Consider the following 21,396-nt stretch of genomic DNA (forward strand, 5'->3'; position numbering starts at 1 on the left):
TGGACTTTTTAATCCATCAAACATTGAGTTTGCTTATTAAAAAAAATATTAATAAGCAAGAATCCATTATAGTTGCTAATAAGTGGCAGACATGTGTCACAATATGAAAGGCTTTTCAGGGAAACTGATGGAACGCAGCTGAAGGTTTTGAAGTGTGTGGTGAACATTGAAGAAATGTACTCAATGTCAAGTTAGAGATTCTTACAATCTCGCCCTCTCATTAAAACATAATTTTTATTGAGCTGAAGCATACAAAATGTTGATTTTATTTGCAGCATTTGTTTGAAACGGCACCAAGCTGTGGTTGAGATCGGATCCAAAACTTTAAGGAATAGTTGAATCCACAACCTTCTGTCATTATTTACTCACCGCCACTCTCATGCACTTTGCACTTTTTGCACTATACAGTTTATAAAATAAAGAAAAACATTTGCTAGACTTTTTTCAGTCTGATTGAATTCAGTGTGTGTTTAGCAATTATCTTGTTTTTTTTATTATTTACTCATCCTCATGTCTTTCAAAACCATCCTGAGGAGAATTAAAAAAAAATCTTCTGCTCTTTCTTCATTTAAGTTATTCCGTAATCCACAACTGCTTCAATATGTATATGCCGATCATAACATAATGACCACCTACTTAATATTGTGTTGGTCTCCCTTTTGCTGCCAAAACAGCCCTGACCTGTCGAGGCATGGACTCCACTAGACCCCTGAAGGTGTGCTGTGGTATCTGGCACCAAGATGTTAGCAGCAGATCCTTTAAGTCCTGTAGGTTACAAGGCTCCATGGATGGGACTTGTTTGTTCAGCACATCCCACAGATGCTCAATTGGATTGAGATCTGGGGAATTTGGATGCCAAGTCAACACCTCAAACTCGTGCTCCTCAAACCATTCCTGAAGAATTTTTGCTTTGTGGCAGGGCACATTATCTGCTGAAAGAGCCACAGCCACCAGGGAATACCGTTTCCATGAAAGGGTGTACGATCTGCAACAATGCTTAGGTAGGTGGTACGTGTCAAAGTAACATCCACATGGATGGCAGGACCCAAGGTTTCCCAGCAGAACATTGCCCAAAGCATCACTGCCTCCGCCGGCTTGCCTTCTTCCCATAGTGCATCCTGGGGCCATGTGTTCCCCAGGTAAGCTGCAATTATGTAGATGCTCTGACCCAGTCATCTAGCCATCCCAATTTGGCCCATGTCTAACTCGCACAAATCCATACGCTTGATAACACACACATGAGGACAAAATTTTGACTTGCAGCCTAACATATCCCACCCACTAGCAGATGCCGCAATGACGAGATAATCAGAGTTATTTACTTCACCTGATCTGTGTGTATTCATATATATATATATATATATATATATATATATATATATATATACACACACACACACAGATCAGGTGAAGTAAATAGATCAGGCCTTCAGATTAGCTCAAGAACAGTGTGTAAAGAGCTTCATGGAATGGGTTTCGCCACCACGCCACCACTGGACTCTAGAGCAGTGGAGACGTGTTCTCTGGAGGGACCAATCACGCTTCTCTGTCTGGCAATCCGATGGACGAGTCTGGGTTTGGCGGTTTCCAGTAGAACGGTACTTGCCTGTCTGCATTGTGCCAAGTGTAAAGCTTGGTGGAGGGGGGATTATGGTGCGGGTTGTTTATCAGGGGTTGGGCTTGGCCCCTTAGTTCCAGTGAAAGGAACTTCTGTGCTGCAGCATACCAAGACATTTTGGACAATTTCATGCTCTCAACTTTGTGGCAACAGTTTGGGGATGGTCCTTTCCTGTCCCAACATGACTGCGCACCAGCTAACAAAGCAAGGTCCATAAAGACATGGATGAGCGAGTTTGGTAAAGTACGCAAGTAAATAATTAGACACGGAATATTAACTTGAGTTGAAATATTTTATTAGGTCTTTAAACGCAAAGCTTCTGCAAAGAAAGCAGTTGCTAGCAAGCTGCAAGTTCAAACTAGACGGACATATACCATGGCATTTTGCCACATAAATAATTATGTGAATAAGAGATATTGATTTGAGATAAAACTGTTTTAAAATCTTACGTTATCTAATAATCTATTACAGTCTACAAAAGTAGACAAAATTGCAAAATGGCAGAAGTTGTATTTGTATGAAACATGAGAGCGAATCAGCAATACCCGGATGACATCATTAAATAATTGATAAAATATTAATTGGAGTTTTAATATTTTAGCTCACCAAACTCAAAATTTCATGAAGAAAAAACAGTCCTAGCAAGTGCTTGGTGCTGATTTCAGTTACCCGGATGAGCCTGTGTTATCAGTTTTTACCGGTTGTTATCGGGGGATGACATACCGCAGGATGCTGCGATTGACCAATCAGAATCAAGTATTCCGCAGAGCCGTGTTATAATAAAAGTTATCTTAGACATATAAATCTGCTTTGTGTGAACAAATACTACGTTTCACAATGCCACCTAAACATGGTGATTGTCGCGCTGGTGGGGGTCAGCAGCTTAAATACAGTGACCTTGTACAGTGTGGGGAACATGCTCGTCCAATCAAGAGGTTGCAGGTCTTCATTGGTTTAAATAAAACGTATACCTTCTCAATATGTGTGTTCGACTCATGTGTCGCTGTGCAGACCGAATGGCGCATGACATCAAAATACCGCGAGAGCGACTCAAAAGCACAACTCGTGATTCTTGATGTAATACGGCAAACACTGTACCACCTGACCACTGTGGTAAACAGAAGCTCAAGCTTGTTCGCAAGCATCATTTGCCATGAGATTTACTTGGGCAGACACAGCCTGAAATAGTGTGTCTCATGCCAAATGTGTGAGAGTTGGCAACCCTGAAATTATGACAAATGTTCTTTTTTGTGTGTGAACTGTCCCTTTAAATGTACTCAGTGGTGAGATCAACACTCCAACTGTGGTCAAGTCGCACAAAAATCATATTGACTGAACTATCCAGCCTCTAGAGACCTATAGTTCTGCCTTGATCTTAAGCACACAGTCTAAGTGGCTCACAAGTGACAGACAGTAATTCCAAAACTGTACGAGTGATTTGGTGACACGACTGTTGTGTTTACATTCTAATGAGTTAATTGGAGGGTGTTACAGCAATGTGTCTGAGCTAATTGGCACCTTTACACGCACCAATCCCTCCAGCCCTCAATAATGCTTTGTCATATGCTGCCACAGACTCTGTTAAATCCAACTGTGCTTTAACACTCTGTGTGAAGTCACTGAATGGATCGCAAAAATATTCCTTTTAACACTTCGAAGTGAAAATTAGTTCCTTTACATTAGTCTTTCAGGTTGAAATCAATAGGCTAAGTACTGTTTTATATTTCTTTTCCATTTTCACCAACAACCTCCCTTTACTGCAAATGAAGAATGAATTGCGGGCCAGGTTTACTTGCATGCTGTGTTGTTTTAGCACCCGACTAGTCTCGCGTAGCCAGACCTTCAGACTGACGGCAGAAGGCCTGGACTCCATATAGCAGCTTTCATTGGCCAAGGACTGACATGTTAAGCAACCAATCACAGCAGCATGTTTAGGGGCCTGAAAATGTATACAGACCAGCGTGCATCTAATAAATCATTATTTCCAGAATGACGAACAGTTTTACAGCAACAATGGTGCTGTGAACGTCACATGCTTTTAAAAATCCAGTGTTTAGTTGATCATCCTGATAAGCATGACGGCTTTCTTCTTCCATGTGGGGGTTTGGAGTCATGGCGGCTTTGTTTCCAAGCGGACCGTACAAGAATGTGAAACACATTTCTCCCATAAATTCTAGAGAATTCAACCAATCAGATGACGACTTCAAAACTCCAGAAGTGTTTCCCAATTTGTATGCCTTATGCTTCAGATGTTCCGTCTGAGACTAGGTGCTTTCACGGCATGTTGTAATTAGCATAACGATTCTGAACTGTAAAAAGCCTTAATGTACTTGTAGAACTTGTAATTACAACGTGTATATGACTTTTATATGTGATCACTGTACCACCTGACCACTGCGGTAAACAGAAGCTCAAGCATGTTCACTTGACGTGCGAGAACTAATGAGGTTCATTCTCGTGTTACGCATCACGTTTGAGCTTCCACAAGAACCAATGAGGTTCATTCTTGTGTTACGCAACACGTTTGAGCCTCCACAAGAACCAATGAGGTTCATTCTCGTGTTACGCATCACATTTGAGCCTCCTCAAGAACCAATGAGGTTCATTCTCGTGTTACGCAGCACGTTTGAGCTTCAGCAAGAACCAATGAGGTTCATTCTCGTGTTAGGCAGCACGTTTAAGCTTCCTCAAGAACCAATGAGGTTCATTCTCGTGTTACGCAACACGTTTGAGCTTCCACAAGAACCACTGAGGTTCATTCTAATGTTACGCAACACGTTTGAGCTTCCTCAAGAACCAATGAGGTTCATTCTCATGTTACGCAGCACGTTTGAGCTTCCTCAAGAACCAATGAGGTTCATTCTCATGTTACGCAGCACGTTTGAGCTTCCTCAAGAACCAATGAGGTTCATTCTCATGTTACGCAAAACGTTTGAGCTTCCTCAAGAACCAATGAGGTTCATTCTCGTGTTACGCAGCACGTTTGAGATTCCTCAAGAACCAATGAGGTTCATTCTCGTGTTACGCAGCACGTTTGAGATTCCTCAAGAACCAATGAGGTTCATTCTCGTGTTACGCAGCACGTTTGAGATTCCTCAAGAACCAATGAGGTTCATTCTCATGTTACACAAAACGTTTGAGCTTCCTCAAGAACCAATGAGGTTCATTCTCGTGTTACGCAGCACGTTTGAGATTCCTCAAGAACCAATGAGGTTCATTCTCGTGTTACGCAACACGTTTGAGATTCCTCAAGAACCAATGAGGTTCATTCTTTTGTTACGCAACACGTTTGAGATTCCTCAAGAACCAATGAGGTTCATTCTCGTGTTACGCAACACGTTTGAGATTCCTCAAGAACCAATGAGGTTCATTCTCGTGTTACGCAACACGTTTGAGATTCCTCAAGAACCAATGAGGTTCATTCTTTTGTTACGCAACACGTTTGAGATTCCTCAAGAACCAATGAGGTTCATTCTCGTGTTACGCAACACGTTTGAGATTCCTCAAGAACCAATGAGGTTCATTCTCGTGTTACGCAGCACGTTTGAGCTTCTTCAAGAACTAATGAGGTTCATTCTCGTGTTACGCAGCACGTTTGAGATTCCTCAAGAACCAATGAGGTTCATTCTCGTGTTACGCAACACGTTTGAGATTCCTCAAGAACCAATGAGGTTCATTCTTTTGTTACGCAACACGTTTGAGATTCCTCAAGAACCAATGAGGTTCATTCTCGTGTTACGCAACACGTTTGAGATTCCTCAAGAACCAATGAGGTTCATTCTTTTGTTACGCAACACGTTTGAGATTCCTCAAGAACCAATGAGGTTCATTCTCGTGTTACGCAGCACGTTTGAGCTTCTTCAAGAACTAATGAGGTTCATTCTCGTGTTACGCAGCACATTTGAGATTCCTCAAGAACCAATGAGGTTCATTCTCGACTAAACCTCTCAATTCATATAGATTCATTTTACATCAAAGTGGTAGTTGCATAGCTGTCAATGGAGGGAAAGGAAGCTCTCAGATTTTATTGAAAAAATCTTCATTTGTGTTCCGAAGATGAACGAAAGTCTTGTGGGTTTTAAACAACATGAGGGTGAGTAAATAAATGACATAATTTAAATTTTTGGGTGGACTAACCCTTTCGGGTGCAGACCGATTGGTGTATGACATCAAAGTACTGCGAGAGCAATTCGAAAGCAAATGGAAATGTATTTACGATAATTACGTAATGCCGTGAACGTAGCATAGCACCCGACTGACTAAAGGAATTATGCAGTAGTGTCACAAACGCAACCAAAAACAAACCTGTCCAGTGCAATTCTCCGTCTTGTAGCTCAGAGTTCTAGGACGCAGAGGATGAAACAGACTACCGCGATCTACTGATTTTACTAAGTCAATGTAACAAAAAAGAAACACTGCAAGCTCTTGAGGCACATTTTTAAAAGTTGAAATTATTTTAACTTGAGCGTTGAGTTTTTAGAACGCAGCTGCTGCAAAAGCCGTGAGTGCAATAGTCAAACATGTCCGTATAGCACATATTTACATAGAAAAACAATAGAAACGTAGTGCGGTGGAATGGAAAAACACATAGGCTGCGTCCGAAATCGCATACTCTCTTGACCACAATCTCTTATCACGTGACCTACCAGCGTCAGTTGTGTCACGTCCTTGGAAGGGACTTTGGTCACTGTCATTGAATCGCAAATCCTCACCCATTGCCTCATGGGATAGTAAAATGTCCATCATATGCACACTTCAGTATATCGCCGGAAGTACACTGTAAAAAAATTATATGATCAATAGGTTATGACAACATGTTTTTACATTGCTTTAACTCATCAAAATAAGTTAAGCAAATTTAATCTTTTTATATTATACAAGATTCAGCAAAAAAATCAGTTTAATGTAATTTAATGTAATTTAAATTACTTAAAAATCCAAATTGTTTGTACTTAAAAATTTAAGGCAGCAATTTTTTTTCTTTTTCTATGTAGTGGGTCATCCAGATACTTTTCTCCTACTCTTTTATGAGTACTGTGAATACACTTCTTCTGTCACATACTGTTTTTCGCCTACTATACAGTAGGTACATATGCGATTTCGGATGCAGCCGTACTGTGTGAACGGCCCCTAACTAAACCATCGCTATGCTTTAAAATGCAGCAAAAAGCAGTGCATGTTAGGAAATATGGCCACTATAATGTTATTTTAATTCTCATTTGATCAACATTTTATGAATTACTGCTGCCATGATGGCTATAGAAACAAATGGAAACACTTTTAAATAAAGTGTTGTTTTGTTTTTTTACCACCTGCTTTTTATGGCGATAAATAGTACATCAATTGTGTCAGAATAACAGCATTGACATGTAGCATTAGCATTAACAAATCAAATTTACATAGAAAGGTGTATTTGCTTTTTTTTTTTATGCGCATGGTACAGTGCCAAGTTTTTGAAATGTTGCGCCCTCAAGTAGCGAGACTGTTTCGTGTATTTCCTCTCTGACAGGAAATTACCTTATTAACAGATACTAATCAGGATCCCTCAGTTCGCTAAAAACCAATACACACATACGAACGAAACGAACACACAGTCTGACATGATGTGTAGAATCCTGGATCTATGAAGAACAGAAGGTTCGCAGAAAGTGATATTGCACTGAAGTAGATGTCGTCTCTCCAGATTGACCGTCACTGACGCATTTTCCAGTAGTCCGCAGACAACAGCTGAATGAATATCTGGAATTATGATTCCATTTGGGTGCCTCCAATTAATGCTGAAGGGCTGGTTACACAATGACGATTGGACAGCTAAGGTGGCGGTCTTTTTGTTTGCTTTACAGAGGAAAAACAAGAAAGCCTGAAAAGGTGGAGTACTGCCATCCTCCTACCAGATTCCCTTTCTCCAGTTTCAGATAAACCTTGTCTTCTTTGTTGAGGTGCAGGAGGACTCCATTGGTGGCAGCCTCACGTGTGACATCTTTGTCACCGGCGAAGGCGGAGATGACCGGTTTCCCATTCAGCATTAAATTCACCTGGAACACAAAGTGAGAAAATTAATACAGAGATCTCAAGTATACAAGTTTGACAGGACTTATTCAATGGCAGGAAAAAAAATCATAAATCTACTTCTATGATGGCCACATTTGTTTAAAAAAATTTCATAACACTTTGGAACACGCCACTTTTTTTGGAAAATAGGCTCATGTTCCAACTCCCCTAGAGTTGAACAGTTGAGTTTTACCGTTTTCGAATCCATTCAGCCAATCTCTGGGTCTGGCGGCAGCACTTTTAGCATAGCTTAGCATAGATCATTGAATCTGATTAGACCGTTAGCATCTCGCTCAAAAATGACCAAAGAGTTTCAATATTTTTCCTATTTAAAACTTGACTCTTCTGTAGTTACATCCTGTACTAAGACCGACGGAAAATGAAAAGTGGCAATTTTCTAGGCCGATTAGATAACGGCCTAATCAGATTCAATGATCTATGCTAAGCTATGCTAAAAGTGCTACAAAAACGGTAAAACTCAACTGTTTAACTCGGGGAGTTGGAAAATGAGCCTATTTTTTTTTTAAGTGGTGTGTTCCTTTAAAACCTGCATATAATATTTTAAAGATAATAACAGTGCCTTATATTGTAATTCACTATATATTTTTATTAAAAAATGTTATCATATAAAATTAATCGTATAAAACATATAAGCAATTTTAATGGAAGAACACTGAAACCTGTAAGTTTCCACACAATAAAATGAAAAATTTATTTCAACAAGATAATACATGCAATTTTACTGTAATGTACTGTAAAAATATAAAGGAGAAAATATGAATTGCCTTATATTACAATGAAAATCAATGAAGACATTAGTTTACACTAAAATATTGTTAAAAATATTTTTATAATTAAGTTTGAAATACCTTATCATGGTGAAAAATATATATATTTAATAAGATAATGCATGTACTTTATTTTAAGAATATTTTACAGTTTTTTAAAAGTAAAAAGCAATAACTACCATACAATTTTTCATGAAATATTATACCATATAGTTACCGTATAGTTTTTCATGATAGATAATAAGCGAATTGTTGCTTTTTAGTTACAAAAACAATTTCAACAACATGCATCATGTTAAATATATTTAACTAGAGTTATTGAACACAATAATACATCTATGGTTATGGAACTATTGTAAATAAAAGTACAAGTCCATATATGGAAAAGCACTGAACATGTACTATTATAATTCCTGCATGATAAATAACATCTGATTATATTTTTAAATGGTTAAAAAGTTCAACGTTAAGTTACTTTATGTTGAACTTTAAATATACTGACTATAAAGTGTTTTGTAAGGCATATAATGAATTGAAAATACATTTAAAATGCAATATTTACACAGGCTTCAAATGTTACCAAATTTCTATATTCTATAACTCATTATGCAATTCAAATAGGATATGAAACTCAAGGTGATTAAATATGTTCTTTCTGTGCTCACTTGTATAGTCTGGCTCTGGTACACTTTAATAACGTGGAAGTTAAAGCTGTAGACTCCTTTCCGGGGACAAAGAAAGACGGATTCCAACGTGAAATAGTTTCCTATGTTGACAAGAACCTGCAAAAGAGTATTTCAGAGGTATCAGACCTGATGCCATTACAATTACATTACAACAACTATCCTGTCCAGACTATACAATTATTTGTTCTGTGAAATATGTATACTTGTGACGCTACAACCTCAAAAGAAAGACCTTGAAAAAACATCAGTGTGAGATTAGAAAAGGCAGCTGGAATGGAATGGAATGTGAATGCGCTCATGCTTACAATTGGACTTTAAATAATAATTCTCTGCAGCAATGACACAATACTCAGGATTTCCTACCATCACACTAAATTCTCATCCGTGATTCCATTCTAATGCCGTGATGAGGCACCATGAACTATAGCAAATGCAGGGCAAACAGTCAAAGGTAGATTTTCACTCGTGCAAGAGACAGTAACTGCATCTGAAGTGGGACATACACCATGGAAAGATGTGTTCCCACCGATTTTTTAATGCACAGTTGACCATTCTTCTAGAAGCGCATTTGTGAGGTCAGGCGCTGATGTTGGATGAGAAGGCCTGGCTCGCAGTCTCCGCTCTAATTCATCCCAAAGGTGTTCTATCGAGTTGAGGTCATGACTCTGTGCAGGCCAGTCATGTTCCTCCACACCAAACTCACTCATCCATGTCTTTATGGACCGACGCTTTGTGCACTGGTGCGCAGTCATGTTGGTACAAGAAGGGGCCATCCCCAAACTGTTCCCACAAAATTGGGAGCATGAAATTGTCCAAAATGTCTTGGTATTCTGAAGCATTAAGAGTTCCTTTCTAGTGATAATAAAGTGAGATTAAATACATCAAGTATATGCGTTATTTATAATATTTTATTATTGCAGGTTAGCGTAATATTCTGAATTTGCATCTTTATACATTTTGAGGAATACTGAAAACAATAACCCTCATGTTCCCACAGTGCACACACTCTCGATTTCTCTCAACATGAGGAAAGGAGAGGTCAGTCAATAAAACTTGCGTTACTTATTTACCCGGATAACACCGGTATTTTGGCCTAAATTTAAAAGTTACTTTTCTTGTTACTAGGAAAAAAAAATTATCTGATTATGTAACTTGTGTTACTAATCTTTCTGGATTTGGCAAAAAAGTCCAAATCTACTGTGGCAAAAATATAGGACAACTAAACTTAAATCAAATAGTATTTGGGCCAAACATCCTGCAACAGGTTTCCTAGGATTAAAACATCATGTTCTCAAAACTGATGAAATTTCAGGTCATGTCCAGTAACACTGATTGAAGTGAACATCAAAAAGAAAGTATATGTATTGTTTTCACCTCACCATCACCTTTGTAGACACAAAGATGTGTGGATGGAGTCTGGCCATTGACCCCTGCTCGCACAAAGGTAAATCTGTACATTGCACTCTCTCTTTTGATCTTGGCTTTATTACAGCTGAAGAAAAACTCAAACAAAAGGAAGAGCTTCAGCTTTTTTTTTTATGATGGACCCCAAATATATAAGCTACAATACCAGGGTCCAAAAGTCTGAGAGCACTCCATTTAAACCTGGGAATACAAAGAAAGTTTCAGATTTGGAAACCTTTCAAACAAAAGGAATGTTCTGACGTCAAATGAATAAGTCATATTGTGACACAGATCACGTGCCTCTTTGTACAGACCTTTGTATTTCGTCTGAAGAACAAGATGCTCTTTGGAAAATCTCAAATCATGCTGGAGAACATGATCATTAGGTTTGATTCATGTCAGGCAAAGCAAATACTAAGACACTCTTGAAAATAAAGGTTCCAAAAGGGGTTTTTGTAGTGATGCCACAGAAGAACCATTTTGGTTGCACAAAGAACCTTTCAGTGATCAGTTCTTAAAAGAACCATTTTAATCATCTAAAGAACCTTTTTCCATGTTTGCACATTGAAAATGTTCCAAGGATGTTAAAGGTTTAGTTCAGAATTAAAATTTCCAGATGATTTTCTCACCCCCAATGTCATCCAAGATGTTCTTTCTTAAGTCTAAAAGACTTTTGAGTTTTTTGAGGAAAACATTACAAACACAAAATGTAGATAATTTTTAACCACAAAGGCTCGTCTTGCACTGCTCTGCGATACGCCACACATTACGTAATCACGGTAGAAAGGTCACGCATGAGTGGCGTGACAGGTGGAAGTACCGAACCAGTGACGAAAAACTTTTAAATCGTCCGACATCATTGTTTTAACTTTTTTTTTTTTGTAAAGTGCTGTTTGACTTAGTCTTTGCAAGTTCGCTTTGTTAACACTGGGACCTTTCCAACGTGATTACGTAATGCGTGGTCAAGCAGGACAAGCCTTTATGGTTAAAAAGTATATTAGGGGTGTAACGGTACACAAAACTGACGGTTCGGTACAGAAGTTTTACAAAATGGCTTTTAATTTATTTTTATTAAACAGTGGTTTACTGAAGAAGAAAAAAAGTGTCTGTCCTTGAATTAATTAAATTATAACAACGTTTATCGAAGATATTTCTGTAAACTATATAGGGAGCCCTTACTTGCACATTAATATTAAAGGTTAACAACAGAGCCCAAACTATTAGTCTAAATTCAGTTGCTATTTATTTTAGGTATAATAATCAACACTCAAATAACACAGTATGCAAACATGTAAACTTCCCATAACGCAGTTTTTTTAACTTCTAAATCTAATTATAAAATAGTTTTTTTATCCAATTCGTTGTTGAAATATAATCATTTATACACAGTGTCTGTCATTTTCATGAAATAATCAAGACATCCCTAACAGGCTAAGTAGAATATAATGAATATATAGGCTAATATAGTGCATATATTTAGTGAAAGAGTGGATTTTTCTAGTGAATAAAATTCTGTGGGCACTGAATGACTGCCTGAGGTAAATGTGATGCTAACGTTAACGTTACATGACATTGTTTCGTTTACAAGCAGTTATATTGACGTCTTTCCGCCGTTGAAACACTGATTTAGCGATTACACCACATATGATACGTGGCAGTAAGTTGTAATGTATCCTCAGCACACCTTCAGATGTTCATTCATGTTTATTCTTTAGGAAGAGATGATCGATCGCCTTCACAGATGATTGTGTCGCGCGAACTGTGATCAGTGATCAGTCAGACCACATTAAAGAGCGTCAAAACGGCATTTATCGTTTGAATTTCGTGATAAATGGACTGAATACTTATGTTCGTGTGGGAACTCGGATTGAAGTGTGTTCTGCGCTTAGACTACTGTTAACTGTTAAAGATAGTACTCGGATACCGTTCGGTACAGGCGTGCACCGAACCAAAAGCCCTGTACCGAAACGGTTCGGTACGAATACGTATACCGTTACACCCCTAATATACAAGTTTTTTTAGAAAATGACCTAGATAAGACCCTTATTCCTCAGCTGGGATCGTGTAGAGCCCCTTGAATCTGGACCTTAAACCCATTGGACCTCATTGAAGTCCACCATTACCCTTTTTCCACCAAGGTAGTCTGAGTGCTGGTTCGGAGCCAGAGCCTAGTTTCAAATCGGTTATTTGTCTTTTGACACCCAAAGCACCAGCTATGAACCAGGAAAAGTGGTTCTTAAGTAGCACCAAAACATTGCTGGTCTAGAAGTAAGAACCACTTGCGTCAGGGGCTGGGGGCAAGGTAACCGTGACCAACAAGACGAACACAAACTTGTGACCGCCATTTTTACAATAGCAGCTAATCGAGCTAATAGCCGCTCGATTGTAATATCCGTCTATACAAATTATGGCGAGCTGCACGAATGCGTTGGATTCGCTGTGTTTTGATGCTGATGTAGGATCGTAAAGCCATGTGCAGCCATAGTAACGCAACGTTCGGCATTGTTGATGAAAGGCTTGTTCGAGATGCATCAGCTCTGTGCAGACCGATCACTGAATGACATCAAAGTACAGCGAGAGCATACGACTCCTTATGCTTTTGAATCGCTCTTGCGGTACTTTGATATCATACACTGATCGGCCTGTGCAGCGCCGATGCATCTTGAACAAGTGTGTTTGTGTTTCCCGCTGCCTCGCTAGTGTTGCTGAGAAAGATGAGACGTATACAGTGACTTAAGACCTGGCTCTGTGGTGGCTCTCAAGAGCCAACTCCGAACCGGCACTAGCACTAGCTCTGAACTAGCACCCAGTTCATGTTGGTGGAAAAGGGGTATATATGGAGAAAAATCTGGAATGTTTTCCTCAAAAAACTTGACTGAAGAAAGAAAGACATGAACATCTTGGATGAGATGGGGGAGTACATTTTAACTCTGAAGTGAACTAATCCTTTAAAGGTTCTTCACTGAACTATCAATGCCAATAAAGAACCTTTATTTTTTAAAGTGTAGTTAAAATTATTATTAACTGTTGTGCTAACATTATAATTTTCGTAGGATTTTTTGTATTAACTTTAAAAAACTCACTGTACATGATCCATGAATATTTATAGAGCAGCGCCGCAGTGACACTAAATTAGCTGCCTATGTGAAGGCAAACAAAGGCTTTCCACATAAACTAGCTGGGATATGCACTAGGATTACTCAGCATCCCAAACAGCCAGCTCTTTTGTTGGTTCACAAAGCTCTTGGTACATTCACAAGGGCAGAGTCTCTCTCTCAGTCTGTGAGCTCCATGCAACCTTTCCCTGTGGCGTACCCCGAGCAAGAGACGTGCCAGGCCAGGTGATTGGATGGTGTTATGTGTGTCAAGGTCCTGGAGCTCAGTGGCTCAGGGCAGCTGGTCAGTCCTGCAATTGTTTTTTTGTTGGGTTTTTTTACATTATTTTTTAAAGTTTCCTGCAGCCAAAGCAATGCGAGTGGAATAATGGCTCCTCAAGGGCAAAATGTACACAGCTTCCTGTGTCTCTCAGCAATAACAGAAACATTTACCTGCCGAAATCTTTAGGAATTAAAGGAATAGATCATCCTAAAATGCTAATTCATTTGCTCCTCCTTTTTTTTTAAGCAAACCCATATGACTTTCCTTCTTCTGTGGAGCAGAAAAAAAGATTTTTAATAATGTAGTTGGTCTCTTTTTCGATTAGCAATGGGGACTGGGGCTTTTAAGGATCAAAAAGGATGAAAAAGCACCATACAAGTTGTCGTGAACTATATTTAAAGTCTTTTGAAGGCATACAATAGCTTCAGATCTTATTCAGTAATATTTTCCGTGACCAATGTGAACGGATCGCGTCAGTGAGTTGAATTTGGGAATCGGATCAGTCAGATCAATAGGTTTTATCTATGAATAAATCATTCAGATTGTTTTTCTGAAATGGATCAATTGATTCGTTGAAAAATCTGACAGAATGATTCGTTCACCGATGGATAGTGTGATTAATGAGCTTTTCATACTTTCGGTGAACATTGAAGTATAATTTCAATCTCAGCACACAAGGAAATCGTATGACTTCAGATCTTATTCAATAATATTTTCCATAACCAATGTGAACGGATCATTGAGAGTCAGTGAGTTGAATTTGGGAATTAGTTCAGTCAGATCAATCAGTTTTAATTATGAACAAATCATTCAGATTGGTTTTCTGAACTGGATCAATTGATTCGTTGAAAAAATCTGACAAAATGATTCATTCACAGATGGACAGTTTGGTTAATGAGCTTTTCATACTTTCAGTGAACATTGAAGTCAATTTCAATCTCCACACACAAAGAAATCGTATGACTTCAGATCTTATTCAATAATATTTTCCATGACCAAGGTGAACGGATCATTGAGTCAGTGAGTTGAATTTGAGAATCGGATCAGTCAGATCAATCAGTTTGATCAATGCACAAATTCAGATTGGTTTTCTGAACTGGATCAATTGATTCATTGATAAAATCCAACAGAATGATTTGTTTACAGATGGAGAGTTTGATTAATGAGATTTTCATACTTTCAGTGAACATTGAAGTCAATTTAAATCTCCACACACAAGGAAATAGTATGACTTCAGAAGCCTGATAAAGTTATTTTAGACAACTTTTATGGTGCTTATGAATCCTTTTGTATGATTTGTATCTTTAGTCACCATTCATTGTAATTGCATGTTTCTTCTACAACAGGAGGGTGGGTAAATGATAAGAAAAGGTTTGTAGGGACCTTCAGACAGACACATGTCTCCAAATGTCCCTTCTTTTTTCTATTAGGAAATAATTGAATCGTGAAATACAAACACATGTTGACCTTGTCTCCAGCATAATTTTTCATTCATTTCAAGGACATTGGTATTAAAAGAGTTTTTTTTTTTTTTCCGGCATGCACATCGTGCTGGCTCTTTGTTTGACCTGACCCTGCATAATGACGTTTGCTCATTAATTCTACCACGTCTTTGGCCAAGAAAGTGAATTAAACTGGATGAAAACAGGTAGAGTCGTGCTTCTGTGTGCACCAAAACACAGAGTGAATATAAATATATTCACACAAGGCCAAGCTTACTTCTTTTCATGTTACATTTCATATCAAAAGGAATGGGAGTAATTTAAAATACAGTATGTTATGAATTCATGCAAATTATTTTATTTTAAGAGTCATAAAGCTAAAGGCTAAAGTTAAGCATAACATGACCCCCCCAGACAGATGCATGAGAAAAAGCCAGGGCAGTACGCACTTCTTTCAACACAAACACAGATAAAAACCAATACAATACTAAAAAATCTCTGCCCTTTACAGTCCTGACAGTTTGACTTATCACTAATGACATATCACAGTGATATTTCATCTGTGTATCCTCTGCAATAATAGAATCCTGGAAAACATGCATTCATGTGCTGTCAGCGTCAAGCACAGTTGCAATGTATTACAATATTAGACACAGTTCTTACAGTAGGGTAGCTGTGAATATCTGATCATATCTGAAGTTACGAAACAAACTCTGTCATGCACAATATGTACGGAAAATCTATCTTGAATTTAGATCTGAACTCTCATCCATGTGACTTTGAATTGATTCTTTTTCTTTGGAGTAAGAACATCTGTTTTCACAATATTCTGCTAATTTGACGTTCAATGTTAAATGCAAAACAATAATTGTCCTCTGCACTCATTCAAATTATCCCAGTAATCTGATTTAGAACATAATGATGACAAATGAATTGCATTTGCATCTTGTAATTTGAATATTCCATAACATTAGTTTCACTTCAGATGCTCTAAAAATGTGTTTAAAAATAAGAAACACTTTACATACGCTGATGCCTATATGTTATAAATATTACATAAATTTAGTTCATTTCAAAAGCAGAAGCAATGTATAGTCACAAAAAGCGTTATTGGAGACTGGGGCAAGTTGGCACGTGTCTAATTTTAATTAAGTACTTACAATATTTGTTGGCCAAAACAATTATGTGATATAATCATTAGTTTACCTTTTATTTTTCATGTTTTTCCCCCTGATAATCCTATAGGTTCCGTTGTGACAATTTACCCCATGTAATGTGACAACATACCTCGCTTTAAGATGGGCTGTGAAAAGCTCAATGTGTGTTAAACTATCTTTTTTTTTTTTGTAGTTTAATGTATGAAACTATACCGTACACATAAATTGACCTAAAATTAACCTATCCTGAGAAATAGCGAGTAAAAATGTATTACGTGTAATCCAAAACTACAACCCATGAGCTTTAAAAAGTCAAAGATAAAATACTATTCGCCTCAATATAACATGTACAAACACGAAGATCAGCCTTGCCTGGTCAAAGTATATGATTCTCGTTTTATTGCTCATCTCAGAGGGCTCGTGGTTGTTGCTCCTGACCGCAGAGAAAGCCACTTTGGAGTTTGCGGCGCGCACGGAGATGCCGAGCGGCGAGGACGAGCTCTTCCAGTCGGCGGGGTTCGAGTCACAGACCACCAGACATTTGCCCTCCAGGACGATGGGCTCCGTGTCATTTTGAGCCGAGGCGAACTCAAACACGACGGCCAGGCAGAACAAAAGAGCCACGCAGTCGACAAACGCCTTCGTGAAGGGCTTTATGGACACCATGATGAACGAGCTCCAATGTAGCCAAAATCCAAACGGCTCTCCCGATCCCGTCACTTCGCTTCTGCTCCGTGTTCGTGCTCGTTTACGCCAAACATCCGTCCGGACAGCTGCTGATTTACAAATCACCAAATGCGCGTAGGTGGATGCAGCAACCTTATGTCTATAATCATTTTTGATCGTTATACTTATTTCCCTGTGTGTTATTGATTTGAATAGTTTTCAACTCCAGGAGATCTGACTCTCAGGTGAGTTTTGGAGCGCTGCAGGTTCTCCGTAGGTTCCTGGCGACTACGCGTAAAAATCCACTCCGTGCGCACAGAGATAATTATCCGCAATGCCTGCGCAATCGCCACTTCGTGTCCATATAGTTTTGCGCCGTATAAATAGAGAAGTATACTAAAGCAAAACGAACCAATGAACAACCTAGTGGCTAAACCAATGACCAACTTGGCACATCTGTGGATGTTTCTCTCTCTCTCTCTCTCTGTCTCTCTCTCTCGAACAAAACACACGTCTATGAGTGCGCACACATCCTTAATGACGCCCGACTCTATGAACTCTGACGACCGATATATTGCGTAACGTCAGATGATTTTTAAATATCCACCTGACAATCCAGCAAACAGAAATGTTTTTACATAGTGTTACATGGCAATTAAGAAACGGGTTGGTTAGGCTACACTTTATTTTAAGGTGACATAGTTACATTGTACTTACTTGGATAAGTACGGAGTAATATTAATCAACTACATGTAGGCTACTATAGAGCTATGGTTAGTTTGTAATTATGCAATTAATGCAATTTAATGTTATTACAATAGTAAGTACACTCTAAAAAAAAAAAAAGGTTCTATATGGCACCAAAAATGGTTCTTGGCTCGTAATCATAGGGGAACCTTTTTAAGTGCTATATAGCATCAATTTTGGTGCTTCTTTGGTTCTTCAGTGGTTCTTCAGAGGTTCTTCACCGGTTCTTTGACTAAGGTGCTATATAGCACCGCTAACTAAGGTGCTATATAGCACCACTACCATATACAGAACATGTTAAGATATGGTGCTATATAGCACCAAAAGTGGTTCCTCTATGGTTACGATGAAGAACCATTTTTGGTGCCATATAGAACCTTTTTTCTTAGAGTGTACATGTAGCAGAGTGTAACTATCACCTTAAATTAAAGTTTTACCAACAGTTTTTTTGGGGGGAGGGGGTGTATTTATATGTATATACAACAATAATAATAATAATTATTATTATTAATAATATAAATAAGAATGTTTATATTTATATGTACACTATATTGCCAAAAGTATTGGGACAACCCTCCAAATCATTGAATTCAGGTGTTACAATCACTTCCATGGCCACAGGTGTATAAATCAAGCACTAGGCATGCAGACGCTTCTACAAGCCTTTGTGAAAGAACGGGTTGCTCTCAGGAGCTCAGTGAACTTAAGCGTGGTACCTAGATAGGGTGCCACCTGTGCAATAAGTCCATTCGTGAAATTTCCTCACTACTAAATATTCAACGGTCAACTGTTAGTGGTATTATAACAAAGTGGAAGCAATTGGGAACAACCGCAACTCAACCATGAAGTGGTAGGCCATGTAAAAAAAAATTAAAATTCACAGAGCGGGGTCAGCGCATGCTGAGGGACACAGTGCGCAGAAGTCGCCAACTTCTGCAGTGTCAATAGACCTCCAAACTTCATGTGGCCTTCAGATTAGCTCAAGAAGAGCGTAGAGCTTCATGGAATGGGTTTCCATGGCCGAGCAGCTCATCCAAGCCTTACATCACCAAGTGCAAGTGGAAACTTGTTCTCTGGAGTGACCAATCACGCTTCTCTGTCTGGCAATCCGATGGACGAGTCTGGGTTTGGCGGTTGCAAGGAGAACGGCACTTGCCTGACTGCATTGTGCCAAGTGTGAAATTTGGTGGAGGGGGGTTATGGTGTGGGCTGTTTTTCAGGGGTTGGGCTTGGTCCCTTAGTTCCAGTGAAAGGAACTCTTAATGCTTCAGCATACCAATACATTTAGGAAAATTTCACAATTTCCCCCAACTTTGTGTGAATAGTTTGGGGATGGGCCCTGAGTTTAGTGTGGAGAAACTTGACTGGCTTGCAGAGTCTTGACCTCAATCCGATAGAACACCTTTGGGAGGAATTAGAGCGGAGACTGCGAGCCAGGCCTTCTCGTCACAAACGTGCTTCTAAAAGAATGGTCAAAAATTCCCATAAACACACTCCTAAACCATGTGGAAAGCCTTCCCAGAAGAGTTGAAGCTGTTAAAGCTGCAAAGGGTGGGCCAACTCCATATTAAACCCTACGGATTAAGAAAGGCACGCATCTCATTACTTTTGTCAATATAGTGTATATACAATAGTTTTATGTATATACCAATTAATAATAATAGCACTAATAAATATTTCATACATACTAAAAATGTTCATTATTATACTAATATTATTAAAGAATATATTAATTAACAATGATTAACAATATTTATATTAATATATTGCCAATTTGTATTAAATTTATATTTATACATTCATATCATCGGTCATACCTAAAAAAAATACATAAAACTATTTTTTTTTAACTAAAAAATATTGCATATCAGACTCACGCCTAAAAATAGTGAAGTTATGAGAGGGACAAGCAGTTAATGTGCAATATAATGGAGCCGTGAAGCATTTCAGTATTTGGCTTTATGCGTTTGGAGCCATGAATGTTATTTGCTCTAATGTTGGACTATTAAGCAAAGTAATTCTATCATTGTAGTTTTTTGTGTGTGTGGAGATGGTGATTATATAAGATTGTAAATGAATTGCTTTCATCAGGGGCCGGTTGCATAAACTGCTAAGACTAGTCTTACAAGTTAGACTCTTCATAACGTTTTTAAGTCAGTTACTTAAAAATGTAGATTGGTCTAATTTGATAGTGAAAAGTAAGACTGATTACCCCTAACTAACTGCTAGCTGGTTGTACCTAATAGCTATGCAACTCGCAAACTGCAGGGTCATGAAATCAAGTCATTGCAGGCTGCAGATCTAATGAAGTTCAGATTCAGAAGTCATTGAAAAATGAATAATACACTTTGTACTCAGCTCAACTCGTTGATTTCAAACCCTCTGGAGGACGCACAGAGAGAACTTGAGCAATGCAAGGCTTTTCATTTACGGAACAAATTAAGGACGGAATATCTGCAAGCACAAATTAACAGTTAACTCACCTGAGAGCCTATTGAGTTGCTTGGGAAATGATTGAATAAATGTGAGCTGTTATGGCTGTTTACCTTCATAATGTTCTTTATTTCCCTCTCAGCACCTCTCACCACTTTCCCAATGTTAGTCTTCTATAAGAGAAAGGAATAACTCATGATTACATTGTGTGGACGTCAGGACAGCATTGCAGCGAAGCACATTTTTGTATACAGTGCCCATGTGTGGATGCAGCTTCCCCTGCTTAGAAAAACACAGCATCTGATGTGGTCATGCATATTTCAAAATTCATAAATGTTTCACAAGTTTAGACCTCACAGTTCTGGATCAAAGTCATTCACAAAAAAGACACTTGGGCATTCGGTAATATTCATCTCTTAACTATGTAAAATCATAATGAGATTGTAACCTACATCTCGCTGATAATTTCACTAATGATGAGGATATCATTTGACTGGGTTGTGTTTTCAAAAATAGGCCACATACATAAATATCATTAGATGGTGAGCAAACAATCAGTTCTCGTAACCAACGTGTTGGATGCAGGAGAAATGGATAAAAACTGGCCAAATTGACAAGGGCCAAATTGTTATGGGTCAGAGAGTATCCCTGAAACGGCCAGGCTGGTTCGAGGAGGGACAAACCAGAAACTGGCAACATTTTGATGGAAAATGTGCACAAATGTATTGAATGCAAAGTGCAAAAAAGTCATAATGGTTTTTGCTTTTAATATAATATACACTGTCTGGCCAAAGTCGCTGTTTGGATTTGGATAGGCAAATGCTTCTTCGATTGGATTTATTGCAGTGATTATTATGTTTCTAGCATGTTCTATGACAACAGTTCTTCTAACCCTAATTGATGGAGTTTGTAGCTTTTCATTTCATAAAAATAATCAACTAAACAATAACACATGCAATAATTATATTTACAGAAAGCACATACAATACTTTGTGCTCAAAAATGAGCCTAAACTGGTAAAACATT

At 38.4% G+C, this 21,396-nt stretch overlaps 1 protein-coding gene across 1 annotated transcript; it reads right to left on the reverse strand.

Moving 5' to 3' along the window:
* Positions 1-6,604: 6,604 nt before the first annotated feature.
* On the reverse strand, positions 6,605-17,744 carry cbln4 (cerebellin 4 precursor). Its single transcript, XM_079801842.1, has 3 exons — positions 16,897-17,744; positions 9,123-9,239; positions 6,605-7,653 (listed from the first exon to the last, which is right to left on the reverse strand). Exons 1-3 carry the CDS (start codon positions 17,188-17,190, stop codon positions 7,456-7,458), a joined length of 609 nt encoding a protein of 202 aa, XP_079657968.1. The 5' UTR covers positions 17,191-17,744; the 3' UTR covers positions 6,605-7,455.
* Between the last annotated feature and the right edge of the window lie 3,652 nt (positions 17,745-21,396).

The sequence above is a fragment of the Gobio gobio genome (genome assembly GCF_949357685.1).
Source record: "Gobio gobio genome assembly, chromosome: 21".
Lineage (NCBI taxonomy): Eukaryota > Metazoa > Chordata > Actinopteri > Cypriniformes > Gobionidae > Gobio > Gobio gobio.